Source organism: Grammomys surdaster, unplaced genomic scaffold, assembly GCF_004785775.1.
Source record: "Grammomys surdaster isolate TR1022 unplaced genomic scaffold, NIH_TR_1.0 125979, whole genome shotgun sequence".
Lineage (NCBI taxonomy): Eukaryota > Metazoa > Chordata > Mammalia > Rodentia > Muridae > Grammomys > Grammomys surdaster.
In genome coordinates, this window is record NW_021620795.1 from 2,982,598 (window position 1) to 3,005,026 (window position 22,429).

The 22,429-nt window shown below is 40.1% G+C and overlaps 1 protein-coding gene across 3 annotated transcripts in view; it reads left to right on the forward strand.

Annotated features, from left to right (window-relative positions):
- The window catches only part of Erc2 (ELKS/RAB6-interacting/CAST family member 2), an 822,395-nt gene that overhangs the window by 240,813 nt on the left and 559,153 nt on the right, over positions 1 to 22,429 (forward strand). For all 3 annotated transcript variants that reach the window (XM_028754073.1, XM_028754072.1, XM_028754074.1), the window contains one exon: positions 9,470 to 9,544. In XM_028754073.1, coding sequence (XP_028609906.1) covers positions 9,470 to 9,544 — 75 coding nt within the window. The remainder of the gene's footprint in view (positions 1 to 9,469; positions 9,545 to 22,429) is intronic.

The window sequence follows — 22,429 nt, forward strand, 5'->3', positions numbered from 1 at the left end:
CAGATCTGGGAGTGGTGGGCACGTGGTCAGTAGTATCAGGGCATAGAACAAATGGGCAAGGGACACATCCTGCCAAGTTCTGCTAACCTTCCCAGAACACTAATAAAGACTCTAGAGCAACAACAGTAACAGTACGTTTCATTTGTTCCATGTGTCTGGTGTGGAAGCCGTGTCAAGTGTGTCACAAACTTCTTTCAGCCTCACCATCCCAGGAGATATACTTGATACACAGAAGGGAACTGAAGGTCAGAGAGAATATAGCAACTTGCTCAAGTTCACATTTCTATTTGTCTCTGAGATGAAGTTATCAGTTTCTTGCTTAATGGTGTTTAGTAAAGAATGTGGTCTTTTTTCTGCCTTTTATAATCCATTTGGAGTGTTCCTTGGTGGCTGGCTATGTAATCAGTCCTTAAATATTCCAAGAGTGTCTTGAAAAGGAGATCTGCAGGGTCCAAATTTCAGGATAATTACCCATTGATCCAGACTTGTTAATTTTTACTATTTAACTATTTTAGGTTATTTTAAAATGCATCATTTGTCAAAGATTGCCAAGATTGTTGTCTTAGTTAATGTTTCTATTGATGTGAAGATATACCATGTCCATGCCAACTCTTATAAAGGAAAACATTTCATTGGGACTGACTGGCTTACAATTCAGAGATTTAGACCCTTATCACCATGGCAGAAAGTATGGCAACATGCAGGCAGACATGGTGCTGGAGAAGGAGCTAAGAGTTCTACATTGTGATCTGCAGGCAGTAGAAGCAACTGTGTGCCAAACTAGGTCTAGCTTGAGCTTTATGAGACCACAAAGCCCATCTCCACTGTATCACACTTCCTCCTGAAAGGCCACACCTCCTAATGGTGCCACTCCCTATAGGCCAAGCATTCAAACATGTGACTCTATGGGGACCATTCCTATTCAAACAACCATAGTTGTTAATATAGTGGAGTCTCAAAATGTGAGGTAGATTAGTCTTAGGGCTAAAGTCTATGAATGTCCAAGCCTGTTTGTTATACTTACTTTTATATCATCATCATCATTATTGTTATTGTTATATAATGGCACAGAAGATTTTTATATAACCCATACTCATCCTTCTGCATGTTTAAAGGAGCTCTAGATTACCACAATATAAATGCTATACAAACCATTGTTACATTCAACTATTGATAGAATAATGGCAAGAAAAAAAATCTCCTTGCCAGGTGCAGACACATTTTTCCCAATACTTGTTTTAAATAGCATTTTTATTTATTCATGGAAAATTTCATACATATATACAATGCGTCTTGATCATTTCCAGTCCTATCCCATTTCAAATTCTCCTGGGGCTCCTAATATCCCCCCACCTCTTTCAATAACTAAGTGAGTCTAATTAGTACTGCCCATACCCACATGGGTTTGTGGCCATCTGCCAAGGCGGGGACACATCTCCAAAGAAAACTTCCTGTCTTCTGACAGCTATCTCCAGCCAATAGCTCCTCAGCTTTTTAGTAGGGTCTTGGTAGTCCCTTTCTCACCCATGTTGGATTCCCTAATAGTTTTGGTCCCGATGATTACATTTAGAGATGAAAGCCTCACAGACAGAGAGGGTCGGCTTTATCAGAACAGAATTGTTTTTCCCCCACTTTGTGTGCCTACCCGTGCTTCTTATTCTCTTTAATACTTAACATGAATATCAGAAGTATTTGTTATTTAGATGCATTTCTTTCTGTTTTCAAGTACTGAAAAGAACAATGGGAAATGAAAGGGCAAATTAAAGGAGACACAGGGAGGTTACAACAATGAGAGAAGGCAATCGGGATGCCACCTTCCAATGTTGTGTCAAAGCCAAGTGGCAAGCATGGGTTTTGATTATCAGCCCAGGCTCTGGAGTCAGGCTGTCTGCAACAAGTCCCTGCAGTTTTTCAGTTTTTTCCTTGGGCAAGTTCCTAACTTCTCTGCTTCTGTTTCAAGTGAAAACCGATGATAATAATAGTACCTGCCTAAGGAGGTTATTTTGAGAATCAAACACATTAATATTCATCGAGTGCTTAGAAGATTGCTCAGCACATAGTCATGCCTAAGTAAGTACTAGTGATTATCCTCACAGCACATTGTTTTTGGTTGAAAGCACTGTAGAACATCCAGGCTCCCAAGCACAATATCATTTGTTCTATCTCAGTGGTCAGTGTTGAGCAGCTCATCTTGGCTGACACACCAATATTCTCGGAGACTATAGTAGAAACAGAGAGTCCTTGTATTCACAACTTGGTTCATACTACTCAGTGATAGACACAGACGTTAATCAGATACACCCAATTTTATAGGCTAGTGATACAAATCCATGAGGGGGTGTATGAAGTTGTGAACACTACATTCATCATGAAGGTCTGCTAACAACAACCTTTGTGTGATAGGTTCATAATCTATGAGTATATCACCCCAAAATATTCATGCCTTAAAATACTGATCATTCACTATCCCACAGGGCCTGTGAGTCAGGAATTGAAGAGTTGTTTAGCTAGGGAATCATAACTGGAAGGCCACATATAAAGTTTCATCTTGATAGATCTGTTGTCGTTTGAAGGCTTGGCTGGAACTGGATGATCTACCTACCTTTGTGATAGCTCATTCATGCAGCTGTTGGCAGGAGGCCCCTGTTTCATTTTCCATAGAATGTTTTAGGATCTTTATGATGTGGAATATGGCTTCCCATACAGATACATTCCCAAAACCTGTATTATTATTTCACAAAACCCAAACTTCAGTATACACGTCTGGTATTTCTGTAACTTAAAAGGCAGTGCAGCTTGTGGGTAGCTTTATACTGTCTGTGTAATAAGCCCAGAGAGATACATGACAAGGAGCTGCCACCAGGACACTTTCTGCACAGGTAGAAATGAGGCAGGTTGCAGAATTTTATTCATTGCTATTATGCTGATATTTGTCAAAGGTTGTGGTTGTAAGAATATAGATGATATAAAACCTACAACTTTAGCCAGTAGTTTGCACATGGATCAGTAGTGTTGTTATCCACATTGGTGTACAGTGCAACCTGTCTCTACAACTTTCCTTTTCATTTTACTAGACTGAAACTCCAAATCCTCCTCCCTTACTTTCTGGAGTCTTTATTTCTGTATTTGTAATTGGCCTATTGCACTTAACATTATGCCTTCAAGGTTCAATCTATGTTATAATAGATACTAATTTTTTTCAACTTTGCACATTTTGACATTTGTTTATCTGTTTACCAATGGATGGACATGTGAATTGTTCCTACCTCTTGGTTATTATAATACTATGTTATTGTGATACTTGGCTATTGTGACACTATGAACTTGAGTGTACAAATATAAAGTTAAGTTTTGATGAATGATGAGTTAAATAGTACTGAGTTACTAGTTAAATGACTAATCTTATATGAATGTCTCATAACATGCCTTGCCTTTGCTTAGATCTTCCAGTCTTATTTTTCTAATGGAAAAAAATTAGTGTCTCCCCAATGAATGCCAAATGTCAGGCTTCAATATTTAAGACTAATATGGATGGGTGTTTAAAATTATATTGTTACTTTATTAATAATTTCCTCAGTTGGTTTTGGTTTTTAGGGGTTTACCCCCTATGATGCTAGGATCTGAATCCAGAACCTCACCCACTCCAGCAAGCACCTTGCACATGAGCTATATCCTCAGCCCCAAGAATGGCAGCCATGACGTATGACTACAGCTTCCTTAACATCCTACCTTGCAATTGGAGAAGAGTCATTTCTGCCTCAAACTATAGCACGGTAAAGTGATGCTATAGGTTGAGATCCTCAAAGACAGTGCAGTTGGCTGCTCACCCTCTAGAACTCTTGCTCTCAGAGGCTTTTAACTAAGCATAAGAAGTCATTTTATCCTGAGTCTGCCATGCTTTGAGGATACCCAAGCCATAGTGTGAGGCTATCTGTTGGTATCCAGAGAGACAATTCTTGCCAAGCTCAACCTTCAAATTGTTTTCCAGGTACATAGAAAGACAATCAGGGAAAGAAGCCATCTTGAGAATAGTTCAAATCCTTCCTTTTCCAAGCTCTAGGCATCATGCCATAGAGATAAATCATTCCTATCTCTTACTTGTGTATACTGCTGACCTACAAATTCATGAATATAATAAATAGCATACAATAACACTAAACTGTGTTGGCTTGTTGATACCATAAAATTCCAGAACCATGTAAGATAGAAACAGATAAAAATAGTAATTACCTTTGGGGAGGAAGTTAAGTTTTGAATGTTTTTTTTTTCTTCCTTATCTATTGAGGAAAACTTATGTGGTACCTATGGACACTGTCTTGCCAGGCTCATCTTGGAAGCTAGTGAAGTTAACACTGAGGCTCTTTCTCTTCCATTCTCCACCTTAGTTTTGGACACAGGACCTCTCATTCAACCTGGAGCTCACTGTTTCAGCAGGGCTGGATGGCCAGGGGGTGGGCCCCTCCGATTCTCCTGTCTCCCATGTGTGTATACACACACACACACACACACACACACACACACACACACACTCACAGTGCTGGGGTCACAGATATCTATTGTCACTCCCTTTTTTCACTGGATGCTGGGAAGCTGGAATTGGGTTGGTCCCCATGATTTTGAAGCAAGCACTTTTCCAGTCTGTGCTCAATATGTGCCAAGAGATGTCACATCAGTGAGCCACTTGAGACTTCATGCCCAGAATTCTAGAGTCTTGGTATAATTCCAGACTAATCAAGGGTGGCAGTTGGACTTGCACTGTCAGGTTTTTTTCTTTTTTTCTTCTCTTTTCCTTCTGTTTTTAAAACTGAGAATTGGTGTGACTAGAAACACTGGCCAGAGATTAGCATTTCAGTCAGCTGTTTATTAAATTAGTACTATTCTCAGGCTAGAAGGCATTGTTCTTCTAGCCTTTCCTCATCTCCAGAAAGCAGCTTTTTCTTTGTTCCAGAGATGGGGAGGAGGAGGAAGAGGAGGAAGAGGAGGAGGAGGAGGAGGAGGAGGAGGAGGAGGAGGAGGGATGTATCCAGCTCCTCCGGTGAGGATGTAAGGTCCTGATGTCTGACTCTTAATGGCATGCTCTTTGAGCTAAAAGTTTCATGGGTGCTTTTAGCCCCAAATCCTGGTTCAAAAGTAAAATTCCAATCTAGGCTCTGTGAATCAATGAAGCACTACACATTGGTGTGTGTGTGTGTGTGTGTGTGTATGTGTGTGTTCACTATAAGAGAGAATTCACACTTTAAAAAATTCAATTTGTGTAGGAATCTTTGAATCAGAATAGCCTTGAGTTGAAGTGTATTTAAGCTAAACTTTGTACTCCTTCCTACCTGGTAGAAACATCAAATTCTTCTAGGGAAAGTCATTTACCATTTCAGATGCTTGATAGGTGCATCTTGCAGAAGGCAGGAAGTTTCAAGCATCTAGGAGGGAATTTATCTACTGTCTATTTGGGAAAACTTGGGCACATCACACACTAATGTCTCTAGCAATTTCTAAGCAGCAACAGCTCAGGACTGATAAGGCTTTTTTTCCCTCCTTGCAGCCATTGTAGAGGCTGAGGCGGAGAAGCTAGGGCTTCTCCAGGTAAAGGCAGCAACTCCAACCTTACCTTCACAGGAGTGTATTGTTAGTTCATACTCTTTTTCTGTAGCTGCACAGAATCAAATTTCAAAATTCAATCAATGTTCAAATTGTATTTCAGGGACTCAGGCTTCTTTTATATTAAGGCCTTGCCATCTTTCTGGCTTTATGAGTCCTTTAGCTCTGGATTAACAGATAGGAAGAGAGAGAGAGGCCTAGGAGTAGCTTAGAAGTTTGTCTGGGCGAGCTTTCTTATTTCTGTCCAAGTGTTATTCGTTAGAAAGGTCGGTTTAGATTGGTGTGGTTGCAGGAGCTTCCTAACAACGAGGAGCCCAGATCTTAGGGATCATTGGTTTTTCTTGCCAAGGCACAGTGAGCATTTTCTGAAGCTCAGAGATGAATGAATCACTAAGATGGGTCCTTCAGATGCTCTGTGCACTCTGCACACAGATTATAATAGTTCCTTACCTGACACCTAGGGACCTTACCTGATCTTTGCAAACTGAAGTCATGATGGACAGACTACAGTGAGGGTAAGAATTACAAATCCCAGGTACATTCTTTTTTTAAGGAGTGACGTAGAAGGCACAATCCAGACTGGAGCCTGAGCTACTATTTATTGTGTCAGAGATATGTTGACTAGAAAGAGAATAATTTCTGTTTTCACAAGATTATTCTACATCTTTAGCTTTTAAAAAAATTGCCTGTTTATCCTAATATTTTCGTGTTCTGCAGAAATTAGAGTAACACATACCTTTACCCTGTGGTTTTAAAATTAGCTCCATTGATTTGATGTTTCTTGATTATTTGGACTTGATTTCCTCAAGTCATCTTAAGAGTTTTTATTCTAGGGTAGGATTGATTAGGGAACAAAACTATTATTTCTCTGCTTTTCTTTGTTTGAAAAGGTGGGTCTTGCTCTGTGGCCTAGGGTGCATCAGCATCCTGCGTGCTGAGGATCACAGGGGTGTGCTTCACTCTGCCTGGACATTTGCCTTTTATCCAAGATTATTATTTTAAGATTTATTTTTATCTTTTTATATATGGATGTTTTGCTTGCATGTATAGCTGTACACTGTATGCATGCAGTGCCAACAGAGGCCAGAAGAGGGCATTGGATCCCTTGGAACTGGAGTTACAGAGAATTGTTAGCCACCCTATGGATGCTAGGAATTAAACCTGAACACTCTGGAAGATCAGCCAGTGCTCTTAACCACTGAGCCATGTCTCCCCTCTTTAAAGATTGTTTTGACACTACTTGGTATCAGAACTGCAGACTTGCAAAGTCTGTATTTTTTTCCTTACCAATAACTACATGCGCCAGCTCTGAGGAGTGACTTACTGTTTTCTTATCTGTGAGATTTGATTGGTCTGTGTGAACTGCTGTAGTGTTGGAGGCAGTTGTAAGATTAAGTAGCTTTCTTTAGAGGTTGAAGTTTACGTGAGATTCAACCCATGGTATGTGGAACTAGGTTGGTTGTGACCCATGAAAACTAGATGTTGAAATCATTACAATTAAGTATACGAACCCAGAATTAAGTAAATTATAATAAACTAATAATTCCCTCATTGTCCATTAGGTCATTACATTATATGTTTTTTTTAATTTTAGTGTCTTAGAAAATGCTATATGTGGTCCTATTTTCTGTGTTTTCTACTTGAAGACAAAACTAGGTACTATCTAAAATAAGTGATGTATTGAACATACAGTTCTGAAAGCTCAAAGTTCATACAACATGGTGTGGGCCCCAGGACGCTCCTGCCTGTATCATGCCTTGAAGAATGGTCTCATGAGGGTACATATGAGAGGGACAGGGTCACGTGAAGAGACAGAATGCTTGATGGACAGGCCTACTCTAGTAGTGACCTCTTAGGAAAACATGCCAAAACAGGGTGCCATGAGGAGTACTTGCTCCTGTCTGAACACAGTGTTCCTAGTTGTCAGTGGCCCCCACTTGGGGCACAATTTAGGATTCTGCTACCTCTCACACTGCCACTCAGAACAGAACCAAGATTCTAATGTAGCATTGGAGACCCAGTTAGATAGTGTCTCAGCCATAGCACTTCTCAGCTTCTAAGAGGACACCAGTTAGGTGACTTAAAGTGGACCACGGTGGGTGCTGGTGCTTAAACATTTGCCAAGAAGTACATCAGACTCACTTTTTATCTAGGTCATCTTCCTCATTTGGTAGTGCTGAGGCATTCAAGAAACAAACAGTACCACAGACAGTAGATGCTTAACAAAAGACAACTGTCTATAAGGTAGGTCCTTCAAAAGCCCTTGCCGCCTCCAGGGAGCTGAACATTACCAGATCCTTCAGTCATGAGCATCTGGAAAGACTGAGGGTATCTTTCTGTTTCTCTCTTGGTATAATAGGATCAGCAGCTCTAGACTCCATCCCTTCAGGGCTGTGTTGCCAGAAGAAGTGTGGTAACTGATGTGTGAGCATCTTTAATAATTAGGGGAAGGGTTTTAAATCTGAGTTTGAGAAACAATATTATGTAAGATTGGTGATTTATGTTGCTCAGAGGATTGAGGGTGGGTTACAAGTCTCAGGACTCCAAGCTCAAGTTTATGGTGATAGTCAGTATCCAGCCTGGTCTTTGGCACACAGTCAGAGTTTCCTGGTCACTAGCATAAAAGATGACTAAAGCAGGATACTGATTAAAGTTACCTGTTCATTACCTTGTCATGGATAGGGCTATCTTTTAGTGTGGAATGTGTTTTTCTAACAGTTTTTACATCAGTGTGTCCCATCTCTATGGAGTGGTGGTGTCAATGAATGGAAATGCTAAAAAGTAGTTCACTTTAAATGCCCTTATGGGCAAAGCTAGAAATTATATTGCTTCTCTCCAGCTTTTTACAACATTAACATTTAGAGTCCAGCAGTTCAAAAGCCGAGAGGCACTCCATATTGATTGTCAATTGGCTTTTCTGGAACCAGAAATAAATCTTACTGAAATCTTTATAAATGACCTGTATCAGCAGCCAGCATATGTAAGTCCTGTATTTACCCTCCTGGTAACTTCTTTCACAAAACGGTTGATATTTGTTAAGGAAATCAAAGTATGACATGAACAAACCTTGTTTTTTTCTCTTCTAAGATGACTTTTTAAAGTCTTGGCAAGTGGTTCTTTTGAAGAGAAGCATGTGGTGTGGTGTGGGGGGGTGGGGGTTCAAGCTTAAAATTATAATGGTGCTATTTGCTCTTTAGCTACGAGAATCTCAGCCTTCCAGGAGTTTTGGGTTTGACCAGTTTTGTCTCTCCTTGGACAGAGCTGATTTTAATGCCAGTTTTAATTTCTTGGCATCATGATCTGTAAGCATATCACCCACGGATGTGATTTCTGAGTAAGAACCCAAAGTGTAAAACCATAAGCGAGAGATTCACAGGGACTCACCAGAGCACTCCAAAAGTGTCGCGGTTGTACTGAAATGGCTTTGAATCGCTCAGTGCAGACCTGCTTCTGTAGCAGAATGCCATGCGAGCAGCAGATTTGCAGCCACGTTAGTCATTTTCCTTCCTCTGTCTCCTTGCTGTGCTTGTGCTGGAAGCACAGAGTAATATAATTTAGTAAATTATGATTCGAAGGCTGGGCACCAGCCCGTGTTGAACAGTGTTTGGACTATGATCACTTTCTGGCTTTGTCACAGTTGACATTAATTATTGATGGAAGTTTCAGAAATAGCGCATGTGCCAGGAGCCTTTCACCGGAACACAGGCTGCAGGCAGGAGGGATGCTGAGAAGTGTGGGGGAAGAGGCACCTGTGGCTTGTTTATGTCTACATACAGGGAACCTGTACCTGGTGGGCTGTGTGGTAGCTGTGTAAAGGTCATGGTATAACAGAAGGATGAACCGTCAGGCTTACTTCTATCGTGTTCCTCCCCAGGAATTGCACCGAAGAAGCCAACTTCAGCCGGAACCAGCCAAGACGAAGGCTCTCCAGACTGTCATCGAAATGAAGGTAGGAACTAAGCACGTTTGTCAAAACCAGCTGTGCCTGGGATTTTGTTGTGACTGGATAGTGACTGACAAACATCTGCATGAATCCAGCGTTTGTCTCTAGACACCACGCAGGGTGCCCTGTGTGCCTCCGGATCTCTTTGCTTTTCTTAGTGAATTTCTTTTATTGGTCCTTTAATTAAAGAGCTTTTCCAGGCAAAAGAATAAAGGGCTCAAGTAGCCCTTGTTTAAAAGGATCTGGGCTCCTTCCCACAAAGTGACTGATGTCTTTAAGGGCTCTTTTGTTTGAGTATTATAAATGTTTATTTCTTAATCAAATAATATTGCTCCCCCTCTTCCCCCAGATATGGTGAAGAGACACCTTTGGAAAGCTAGGATCTGACATGGTGATGCACTGGAGACACTAAATCTGGGAACTCCACCGTCCCCACTACTCACTTGACAAAGAATGATGCTTTTTTTTTTTAACTCCAGTAGTTTCTCCTTAGCTAGTCTGGAAGTAAGAATAATTTATTAAATACTTGCTAAGTATAGAAGTACTATTGAGATACATTGAGAGAACTATTTTACAATAATAATATATATAAAAAATCCTCCTGACTGAGTTTAGGACACATGAGGAATAATCAAATCAATGGAGGTGGATACGCCTGGTCTACGATCAAGAAACAAATGTAAATGTAACATGTTTGGTCTGTTACAGCCTAGACAGTTGGACTCCTCTAGTTCCAATTTTCTTTTCTTTTTGCCAGAAGAAAACAAGTGGTAAAAAGTATTTATTTTAAGAATAAAATAATTGTATTTAAATTGTCCTGTTAGGGAGAAAATATTTTCAGCATGAGTAGATCTACAGTCTGAGGATTTATACTTGAGGCCATGCTCAGAGATTTCCAGACCCCACTGGCCTGTCTCAATCCTGAGGCTTGCCCTAGCTCACACTACATGACTCCAAATTGTCTGTTAAAAGTTCCCGAGCCCTAGAGAAAAACTTCCATGAACTGTTGAATTCTTGGCATATATAATTGTGACTTGAGATTTTGTTTCTAACTTGTCAATGACTGTTTTTAGCAGAGGATTTTGTTTGTTTGGTGGCAACAGTCTAAAACAGTGACTCTGCAGTTCCACATCTCCAGGTCACTTACCTGAATGGGGTACTCAGGAGATCCTTGAACAGGCTGGTTTGAAAAGTGTCACCTGAATGAACTACTAATAAGATTAGGCAGTAGTGATTATACTAGCTTAAGGGTTGGTAAGTCATATAACTTTAATTTATTTTGAAAGGAAACTTACTCTATACTTAGAAGGCAGTGGTTTGTTGCTGGGATTTCAACTTCTCTTCACATTGTAGCCAAACCTAAAACTAGATTGAAGGGGAAAAAAACCCAAACCAAATCATCAACACACACACACATACACACACACATACACACACATACACACACTCGCACACACACACATACACACGAGAGGAAGAGAGAGACAGAGAGACAGAGAGACAGAGAGACAGAGAGCAACTGAAGTGAATCGCTTTTAAGTTATGAGTGTGGCTCAGCCTCCCTCATGCCTACCTTTACATTGGCTGCCTCAGTTGCCAACACAAAAAGTAATAAGGAAGAGGATGTATATAATCTATTTCTAAATTTCCATTCCTTTAAATAAAGAAAAAGGGAATTCTAGAAATCTCTTGAGAGTCATCTTGCCAAGTATGGATGATGTTTCCTTGTTAAATGTCACCATTCGAAGACAGATACATTTTTGGTGACTGTTTAAAGTAGAAATTCTGTTTTATTCTATTTACTGTTGTAGCTACATATTTTATTATAAGACAAAAAAAATAAGTAAAGAGCTTTCATTTCGTCTAGCTAAGTGGGAGAACATAGAATATAAGAGTGAGATTAAAATAAGCATATTCTCTGTAAACTGAGCCCAAAAGTTTTCTTCAGTGGATGTTGGTGATGCTGATTGTAGGTATAGAATTGTATTTTTAGGATAAATAAAAACCAATGTATGTTCGAGGAAACAGAGCCCAAGTTCTGTTGTCCTTTTGGGTGCCCCCTAGCTTGCAGGAGTGTTATCTTATATTTTATCCACAGAGAAGTCTTGTCCAGTTAGTATCTAGCCTCCACAAACCTAAACTGAGTTAGAGAGGCTCTTGGTGCAGGGTTATCTCCTATATCAGGTATGTACTTGTGACAGAGGCTCTGATCTCACCCAATGTTGCACATTAAAAATTAGAGAGAGTGTTGAGATCCTAGACAGGACAAGCCTTAGAGGGGTCTACTGAACAGAACTTAAACTCAGAGCTTGGAATTCGAGATTGTTTTTTTATCTTGGCTTTGGCTGAAAATCATCATTGTTAACTAGTGACTAAGGTTAAAAAAAAAAGAGATGGTTTGTTCTTTAGAGGCAGTCTCATGGCTCATGTACCTCACATACTGACCTCAAATTTACTATGTAACCAAGGATGACCATGACTTAATTCCTGATTCTACTGTCTCTCCTTCCCAAATGCCAGGATTACACGTGCCATTATACCCTGTTCAGAAATACAGAAAAGGCTCTCTAAGAGCCCCCTAGTTTCAGGAAGATGACATGAAATAGAGCTGACAAGATATCCCATACTTGTCCTTTGTTCCTTAGGGAAACAGAGGGTGAACTTTTGAACACCGTTTGTGTCCAAAAACATTTGCATCAACTCTGCAAAGGGGTTTGCTGTGAGGGTCTGCAGCATCCTGCTTCTCTCAAGCTTTGTGTGAACTCTAGCCTACTGCTCTCCGGGAGTTCTGTGTGCTCTACAGACTTGCTGATTTGTGTGGAAGTCTCTAAAGGTCCCGGAGAAGGCACCTGTATCCCAATAGGGGATGGTCCTCTCCAGACACACCTTCCAGCACCCAGTTGATCCTGGACTAAAGTCTGTTGAGTGAAAAGAAGAAAATGACGTCACTGATGATTTATCTTCTTGCAGGAATCTCCACGTTTTAAATTTGGCCCTGATTTGGTCTGGCAGGTATGTCCCACATTTGTACGTGGGAAACTGTGTGCACTTCTCTGAGAAATTTCTTTCTCATGGAGCTTCTTTTCTGATTCTATGGGCAAAGATTCTTTCTTCCACTCCTTTCTCCTCTGTTGGCGAACTGCCTACAAGGACATCTCAAAAGCCAAGCTTTCATTCTTCTCTATTTAATGTTAATGCCTTTGAAAGAATATATCCTTAGCCTGTTTTTAGTATAAATCTGACACAAGAGCATGCTGCCCAAAACTTTCACTTTCTTGAGTTCATTGATAAACTTTATCCAATTTTTAAGTAAGAAGAAAATGAATTATGTGAATGGTAATACTTGTCAGCTCTTTTCAAAACATTATTTGTTAGAACTTTTAAGCCAATGGAAATCTAATTCACAGTTGCTGAAGTCAAAGGAAATTTATTGGCATATTTAACTGAAAAAGCACACCAATAAAACCAATAAAACAATAAAAACCAAACCAAAACAGACTGTGATTCCAGGCACAGATTGATCCAGAGGCTCAAGAAGTATCAGCACATGCTTTTTGTCTCAGTCTGGTTTTTATCTTGTCCTTCTTCATGAGAGTTGGGATCAGGCAGCTTCTCCTTGCCTATCTGAGGAAGACAGCCACAACAGTTCCAAAATTCACAGAAGTCAGGGAAGGGAGAAGATTAGATTTTTGCTTGTTTGCTTTGCTTTTAATTCAGAGAAATGATGACTCTTGAGATGGAATGTAAAGCTTCATGCCAAGCTAACAGTTCAGACTAAAAAGGCCTCACTTGGTTAACATAGTAAATCTGATGATCAACAAGGACAATTTTCAGGGATGGGAAGCTGTCTTGGCTAATAATGAGCTTGCCATAGCTTGTTCTAGCTAAGTACAGGAACCTGAGTTCACATCCTCAGCTTAGCACCAACATATACATGGTGGCATGTGGCATTTAGGCATGGTGGTGCAAGCCTAAAGTCCCAGCACTGGACATTTAGAGGCAATTGGCTCTCCAGGTCAGCCACCTAGGCAGTTGATGAGCTCCAGATTCAGTGAGAAACTGCCTCAAAACATGATATGAGTTAGAGAAGCCAGCCCCTGGCCCAAGTCACAGCTGAACACAGGCACATCCTTCTGTGAGCCAGGGAAGGCACTGGAGCATCATAATGAATTGAGAATGATGCCTCATATGGGTCTCTGGCCTCTGGGTATGTATTCCTTACATGAGCATACCCAGAGATGCGTTCACAGCCACCCCAACCCCTATATGCACACATGTACACACATATACACAAAGAAGGAAAGAAAATCAACTTTTTGATAATACAGCAGAAATTATCCATTCTTCACCAGATTTTATCAAATGAATATTCCCAAATGATGTGCAAGCTTTAATAAAAATCTCAGAAATCACACTTGATCTTATCACCTTGTCAACTACAGAAGATTAAGAAGCTGGCGGCACGATGTCTCCACAATGCAGAATTTCTGTTGGAGCATGGATCTTCAGTTTTGTAGCCATATGGCCAGCAGAGGCAGGTGTCCTATGAGCCATACGTTATGAGTACGATTTCTACTTGAAGGCTGTTTCAAAAAGTTGAACTAAGCAAGAAGCAGCACAAGAATGAGCGTCGTTAAGATGCTCTAATGCTTCCCCTGACTCACAGAATATACCTACGTTCATCTGTGACTCCTGGCAGATGCTGGCTTCTCTTACTAAAATAGAACATTGTACTTTGTCCCCATGCTTGGCTTTTTTTTTTTGTGATGCTGTCCTGCAGGTGGGGTCAGATTCCCCTAAGAGGAAATTAACACTTGATCAAATTCATTTCATTTGGGTCTACGGGGTATAAGGGAAACTTTGAATCCAAACCTGGTTCAACCATAGCCCAAGAACCCTCATGAACTGAGACAGGTGTTTTTTGCTTTGTTTTGTTTGTTTGTTTGTTTGTTTTTGTTTTGACTCCCGATGCTATACAAGTTTATTTCATTCATCTTTGGGACAGGTTAAGATCTTAATTAAAGTAATGTTTTCTCCCAGGATGCTGCATTCACAGGAAGATTGCACCATATACAGGTTTCTAGGCTTGTATATGACTGTCCAGGGTTGTGGCTTTCTGGTAGAGCACTTGTGTGATACCCTTGCTTTGATTCCCAGTGTTGTATGCAAGTAAAGTAAATGTACAGCAAACAAACAAACAAACAAACTTGTTCCTGTCCTTTTGGTGGATAATAAACAAGAGTGGTAAAACAGTCACATCTCTAAGCAGAGCACTCCCTATGCCAACAGCAACCTCACCTCCCACATATAGAAGTTAGTTGGTATCTATAAACCTGGGAATAGACACAATGATCCCATTCCAGATGCTGTAACTCTGGTTTAGAGAAAATAAGCAACTGGCTTATAAGCCTACAGCTAGCAGGTTGGCAGCTAGGATTTGGATAAGTGCTCCCCTGAGTCACACCAGTGTTCACTGAGCACCAAGTTTGTGGTTTCTACAGTTTTACTAGCCCACAGGTCAAGTGGCTTTTCTCTCAGCATTTACTTGGGAAAGTGTGCAGAGACTTGCATCTAAGAAGAGCAGAGTCAGCTCTGGGTATTGAGGAGGCCCATTGTGTGTTCACAAAGGTTCAGTGCTCTACTTGGTGGTGTGAGGCAGGGGTGATTCATTGCACACACGTGTTATCTGGCCTTCAGATATGTCTCCCGCCGTCAGCATGGATCCTGATTCCCACTCTCAGTTATGAGTCTTAATTATTGTGAAGTTTTTTAACAGTGGGGCATGACTGGTTCCGGCCTTGCAAAGCCCTGTTTTTGTTTTCAATAAAATAGATCTTTAAACATATTTTTTAAATTCATTTTTAGAAGTGTATGCATTTCAATCATATGTACTCTCTCCACAGCTCCCCCTAGTTCCTCCCAGATTCCCCCATTTCTTTACCACAGTCAAGTTTATGTCCTTTGTTTTTCATTAGCTCAGTTCATTTTGTGTTGTCTAGCTATTCCTTGATGTGTGCCCATCCACTGATGTGTTGTTGACCTAGCAGGGGCCACACCCTTAAAGAAAACTAATCCTTCCTCCTTCAGACACCATCACTTTATATGATTCCTCAGTTAGGGTAGAGACATGTTAATCCCTACCCCTCTGTACTGGGGATGTTGGGTGGTCTCATCTTTTGGCGGCTTATACAGGTAACCACAGCCACTGTCAGTTCATGAGTGTAGTGGCCCTGTTTTTCTGAAGGCCATTTTCTCTGTGCCCCCCTGACCTCTATCTAGCTCTTAAAATTATTCTGGCCCTGATGGATGGACTCTGAGCCTTTTGTGTAAATGTATATGATTTCTGGTATATGAGGTAACATTCTGTCAATACTTATGCTATGTACTTTGGCCAGTGCTGGGCTTTGTGTTAACCCCCATGTACTGCACAGAGAGGCTTCTTTGATACGGGCTAAGAGCCACACTGGTCTACCAGAAGAAAGGCACAGGCAGAGGGCAGTTTGATACTATGTCCACTTAGCAGAATAATGACAGTTGGGTGTCCCCTGGTGCCTATGAGCTCCCAGGTTCTTGGTTAGGTTTACTGTGCCAGGCGTGTGTTTCCTCTTGTGTAGTGGGCCTTAAATCCAATCAGAAAAGCCTTTGAAAATATGTACTCCCTTCATTTATGAAACTAGAATTATCCTGTAGCTTAGTTTTCCCCCATAGGAAATTTCTTCATCTTCTCATCTTACAGCTGGAAACCGTTTCTGTCCCATTTAACTATTTTTCTTAAATAAAGGGGAAATTGTGGGTTGTAAGTGACATCCAAAAAAAGCAAAAAGCAAAATGTCCGGTTCAATGTAGCTGTGAGTGATACTTAGCTGTCTTTAGAACAAGTAAGGTTTAAAAAATACAGCATTTTTCCTTTCTTGCTGGAACTCTTCTTGTACTCATGATGTACTTGAGTCTAATTGTCTGACTGTGTTGAGAGTTGATAATTACTGCTGTTAACTTTGTTAGTTGTGAAAATATCACTCCTGAATTTGATTCACACATGCCTGTATTTATTGAGCAGTTTTCTGTGCACAGTACCATATGGTGGATCTTAAACAAAAAAGCAAAACAAAACAAAACAACCCTCAAAAACAACAACAACCTGAACTGTAAATCAATCAGGTGCTGAGTGGACACCTAGGTTACAAAATTAGGTAAGAAAGACAGAGTGGGCTAGGTGAACCCAGAGGATAGCAAATGAGGTGGGGTTGGGGGAGGAGGGAGTGCTTCTTGGAGAAAGTGGCATTTAGAAGTCAACCTTGGAAAACTGTCACAGTTGTGGAAAATGGATGAGCTGAGTTGTGGGTTGTAAGCAGAGGGGACCATGATCGTGAAGACAAGGAGGCCTGACAAGTGTAAGGGATGTCTGGGGAAGAGCAGGCCAGACAGGTGCTTGAGAGGAGACTTTTTAAGCCTAGAAGCAAAGAAAGAGGAACCAAGAGGAAGTCGGAAAGAAAAATAAAACAAGAGTCAACATTAGTGAACCGAGACATCAGCCTTTTTTAGATAGGAGCACCACAGCCAAGTACCAACTGTCAGGAGAGATGCACAAGAATGACAGATACTGCTTAGAAGCTTCGGCAGCACAAGAGATGGCTCAAATAACCGAAGCAGGAGAAATGGGGACATTACTCCAAACCTTAAAAAGTAAACAGGGGAATATTTAATGAATGATTCATGATAAAAAATTGAAAATTTAGGTCAATGACTAAATTCTGTTAAAAATGCAACCTGCCAAAACTGTGAGTGGAAGTAGAAATAGAATATCCTAGAGTCTAAAGACAATGGTGATGTCATTTAAAAACTCACCGCCAAGCCAACAAAACCCCTGGGAACCCAAACGCAAATTTTGTAGGTTTAGATGTCATCTTCAGAGAATTGTACCAAATGTTTGTGGAAGGAGTTAGATAGATCATAGAAAAGTATTTCTAAATGGAATGAAAGGGTGAACTGCCTGCCCTGTATGTGTTCTACTTAAGCGCCATGTTTCTACCCGACCCTACCAACGAACTGGAGTAGTTATCTGAATAAACCCCACCATAGATTATCCAAGTTAAATGAATGCCATGATAGATGGCAAGGGAAACTACAAAATTGCACTAATATTTGGATATCAGTGTTATTCTCTATAGCAAAATATAAAGGAAAAATGAAGGTGGCTTAAGTAGACACCGAGAAAGCCTTGGGTGGATGTAATACCTTCGAAAATATCTTGAGATTACAAGTGGAGAGTTGTTGCTATCCAGGAGCTACAAGAAAGCTATAGCAAGTATATTTTACACCAACACTTGATCACTTTCACCATGGTGCAGGGAACAGGTAGGGGTGTCTGATGCTCGGGAGTCCAACATCACAAGTCTAAGAATTAGAAATAAGTAAATAAAGGCGTCTTTTTAAATTTAGAGGGAATAAGATTATAAGTACGAGAAATCTCAAATTGTGTGTGGTGGTTAGATCAAAATATTAAAATTTAGCCAAACGTCTGGTTCATATTTAAAAGTTAATCTTCTATTAACAGTTATGAAATGAAATTTATAGAAGAATGTCAGTTATGATGATATTAGCAAACCCAGATCCACAATTAATTCTTAACAATGATATACAAGACCTAGCCTATTCATTCCATGGAAGGCTGTACAGCAAGAAGTAGCAATCTATTGCTCTATGCAACAACACAATTAATATCCACAAAACAATTTTAAAGGATCTAGATCCAAAAGAGCATGAACAACATGATGTTCTTCGTATCAGTCAAAACTAATTAATGGTGTGAAATACCCAGATGGTGGCTAATTTAGCGTAGGCGAGGAGTGCCCAGGAGTCAGGGAAGAATACCTTGGCACCGGTGCTCATGGCTGGACTGTGAGCTGGTTGGCATATGCCTAGTCAGTGCTCACTTGGTGATAATTCATCATAATCTGAGCAAATCACATGAGTTGGGTAACTTCAATATATGTTACCTTTATATAAAAGGTAAAAATTAAAAGGAGAAAAAGTTTAACCATGAAAAACAGATTACACAATTAAAAACTGGAAAAAGGACTTAAACAGATGTTCTCCAGAAAGGATTATCAGGTAGGCAATATGAACATCAAAGGAACCTAGGTATCATTAGTCATTAGAGAAATATAAATAAAATTATATTTAGATTAACTCCTCCCCATAGGATGAAAAAAAAAGCCAAATAAAGCGTGTTGAAAAAGATGTGGAAAATTTGGAAGGGTCAGATGTTTGTATGGGGATATAAAATGGTGAAGTCCATTTTGGAAAACTGCTGGGCCTGAAAACCCTGAACATGACCCAGAAATCCTACATCTAGCACAGCAGGCAAAATTGAAATCAAGAGTCACTGTCATTCCTCATATTTGTAAGAGTAATACCACTAAAGTGTCCATCATGAAGAAATCCAGTTGGAGGTATCCACACAGTCACATGTTACTCAGCAAGAAGAAATAATAAATTACTGATGCATATAGCAACCCCAGAGAAGTGTGGAGATATTACCTTAAATAAAGGAAGCCAAGTCACAAAAGCCCATCCATTACCTGATTCTACTCGTGTGAAGTGCCCAATATGGACAGATTAGGGACAGAAGATGAACAATTGCTAGTAGCTGTGGGGAAAGAGTCAGATGAGCCACTGCTAATGGGTACAGAGCTTTGGAGATCTGAAAATGGTCTAAAATTAAATAGTAACAATGCTTACACAGACCATTGAATTAAATGGGTGAATTCTAGGTTCTGTGTATTATATCTCACCTCTCAGTTGTTATTAAGTTTAAAGGAGAATATTACAAAGGGATGATCAGTATGATAAGCGTTAATGTTTACTTTATTTAATAATTTTATAATATAATGTAAGGGGTAGAGATGTATTACTACTTTCTTAGAGAAGGTGCCCCAGTGTGATTATCAAACAAATTTTGAACTAGACTCAAGTAGTCTTTCTACCTCAGTCTCCTGGGTTAGCAGGATGCTACAGCTATAACATATAAAGAGACTCTACGTACCAATGTAGAACAAAGATTTGGGGGAACATATACAAAAGAAATGACATGTAAAATAGGTACTAACACTATTTTTCCCTCTACATGGTCATGCTTCCACTGTGTTGCATTCATTATATAGGGATGAAGTATAATTCTTATTTAGAAAAACAATAACAATCTTGTTAAAAGAAAAACCATTACCTGTGAGTATGATAACACACACTTGTAAATTCCTGGGACCCTATCTAAAGCAAAACAAAATAACAAACATTTTCCAACAGATACCTATCATCAACAACAGACCATTATAAAACCTTAAAATATTATTCTTGTTTTCCTTGACTGTGTTATGAAGATTCCAATGGAAAGATCTTGGTATTTAATCGATACTCTAGGAATTTTATTATCTTAACCCTTTTTCTTTTAATCTGGAAATTGAATTTTGCCTGTTTAAAAAAAAAAAAAAGATGCTACATTTGAGAAAAGGCCAGAAGAACAAAGTTAGATAAGCTTTCTCTAGGCAGAGGCACAGTCATGTTTGACATGTTAAAAGGACTTTCAAATGTCTTTGAAAGGAGAAACCAGTGGAGAAAAAAAATAAGCAAATCATATCATTAGAGTATAATGGTTTATAATAGATGACTGGTGACTTCTATCCCTTGCTTCCAAGCATCTGGCAAGACCCTGCTCTACCTCTCACTGGTCTCATCTGGCAAATGAAAAGATTGGAGTTAAGTGTCCTGCTTTAAAAATTCTACCAAGTTTGGAGGCTTTATGCTGGTAATTTGGATTCTCAAAAGATGTCTCTGTTGTGTCTGAGTTGAGGTGACATTCTTGTAGTATTGAAACCTTAGCTTTTTGTCTTGTGTCTTGGTCAGCACAGTCCAGACTAGCAACCACTGCCTGCTCCACTGCTGTTGCACAGTGCCCAGCCGATTGTTTATTTAGGGGCTGCAATTTCCTTCCTGGCATACAACCCTACCAGTAGGGTTGGGAAGTCAACCACAGGCCTCATGTGAACTTCCCCTTTCAAGTTGTGGTAATGACAGTGTACCAACAGTCATAGGCCTCATCTCTAAAGCACGATCCCCTTTCCACATCCATCAGGCCACACTGGTGATGGCGTGGGCTAAATTCCTCTGCTGCCTTTGCTTTTTTCCATGAAACAAACTGGTTGAACACAAGAGGATTTGTGGTATGTTTTAGAGATCCTGTAGAGGCTACTGCCCCAGCCAGGGCCATGGCTAGGGCTAAAAGGAGCAGGAAGAATAAGCTCATGTTGGCTGCATGGTTAGAGAGCATCTTCACCCAGTCTTTTTCCTGAGGCTTGGAAAAGAAATAGAGGTGAGGTATCTGTTTTTATCCTCCCTGCGATACATTGGCTACATTATAGAGGCACATTTTGTTACTGCTTTTCACAAAGCATGGGTATCTAGAATCCAAATGCTGTGTGTGTGTGTGTGTGTGTGTGTGTGTGTTGCACGTGCACTCATTTGAAAGCAGTTTCTGAAATCTTCCCATCCCTTAAATCTCTCCCTTACATCTTCACTGTTTTCTCTTGAATTTACTCTGTGATTTTCAGACAGAAAGTGCTGTGTGGAAGGAAGATCATGAATAGCCCAAGTGTCTAAAGTGGAACTCCTTCTCTGAAGCCAGTCTTGAGGTTGATCAGGAAACAATAGAGTCCCAGAAACCTTAGTTATACATTTTGGCGATCCATCCAGTCTAGTTGTTCATTGTGTTGTAAGATCTGCCATTGGCAGGTTTTCATTGCTTGCTGTCAGTATCATACATATACTCACATTTCCTTATGCTTAGAAAAGGAGAGAATGTTTGCACCTCAAATCTAATTATGTCATTTCCTTAAAAGATCCTGATTGGCTTTGCTAGAGTTACAAGTTCACCCCTGGGTCTGTTGCTGAGTCTTGAGATACATGGTTCTTGCCTCTAGGCAGGACTAAACAATGGAAAAACCCCCTCTAACCCAGCCAGCCAGGCAAATACAATTCCCCAAAGGAAAATAGTTGATCAGACAAAAAAAAAAAAAAAACCAAACCAAAACAAAAAAAAACCAAACCAAACAACAGTAGCTCCCACCCCAAACAAGAAAAACAAAGCCACAAGTAGTAGCTAAGCAGACAATGCTTCCACTATGGTTACTATTCTAGAGGGTTTCCATGTTGTTCTCCATTTCCTTCTCATGGAGAGGTTAGGAACATGTCCACTGAGTTTGACAAGGTGCAGTAGAAATAGAAGCTGCCATCATGGCTTGTGCTCCTATTGAACTAGAGAGTTAACAGAGACAACAGTGGTGAGGCCTGAAGGTCTTGGTGTCTGTTTACATGTGGTGGTGGGTGGTTATGCATGGAAGGTATTTCCCAAGCATTACAGACATTTACAATTTTCTTAGCATGTTCTAAGTTCAGAGAGGCTGGGTATGTCACCTCAAAATTTAAAAGCCAGAGTTGAAATCTGCACTTAAGTTTGTGGCTCCTGACAGCTAAGTTTTTACCTTCTTATGCAGATTGTTTGGATTTTTAACATTCTCTCTCTCTCTCTCTCTCTCTCTCTCTCTCTCTCTCTCTCTCTCTCTTCCTTATAAAGATTAATTTATTTTATGGTTGTGAGTATTTTGCCTGTATGTATGTATGTGCACCATATGTATGCCTGTTGAACTTACAGATGGTTGTGAGCCCAAGTGTGGGTGCTGGGAATTTACCCAGGTACTCTGCAAAAACCAACAAATATGCTTAATAGATGAACAATCTCCCCAAACCCCGTTAGCTTATTTGTTACACTTAAGTCAGTTAAGAACAATAACAAATTCATATATAGAAACCATCCTTTCAAAAGCCACATGGTATCTA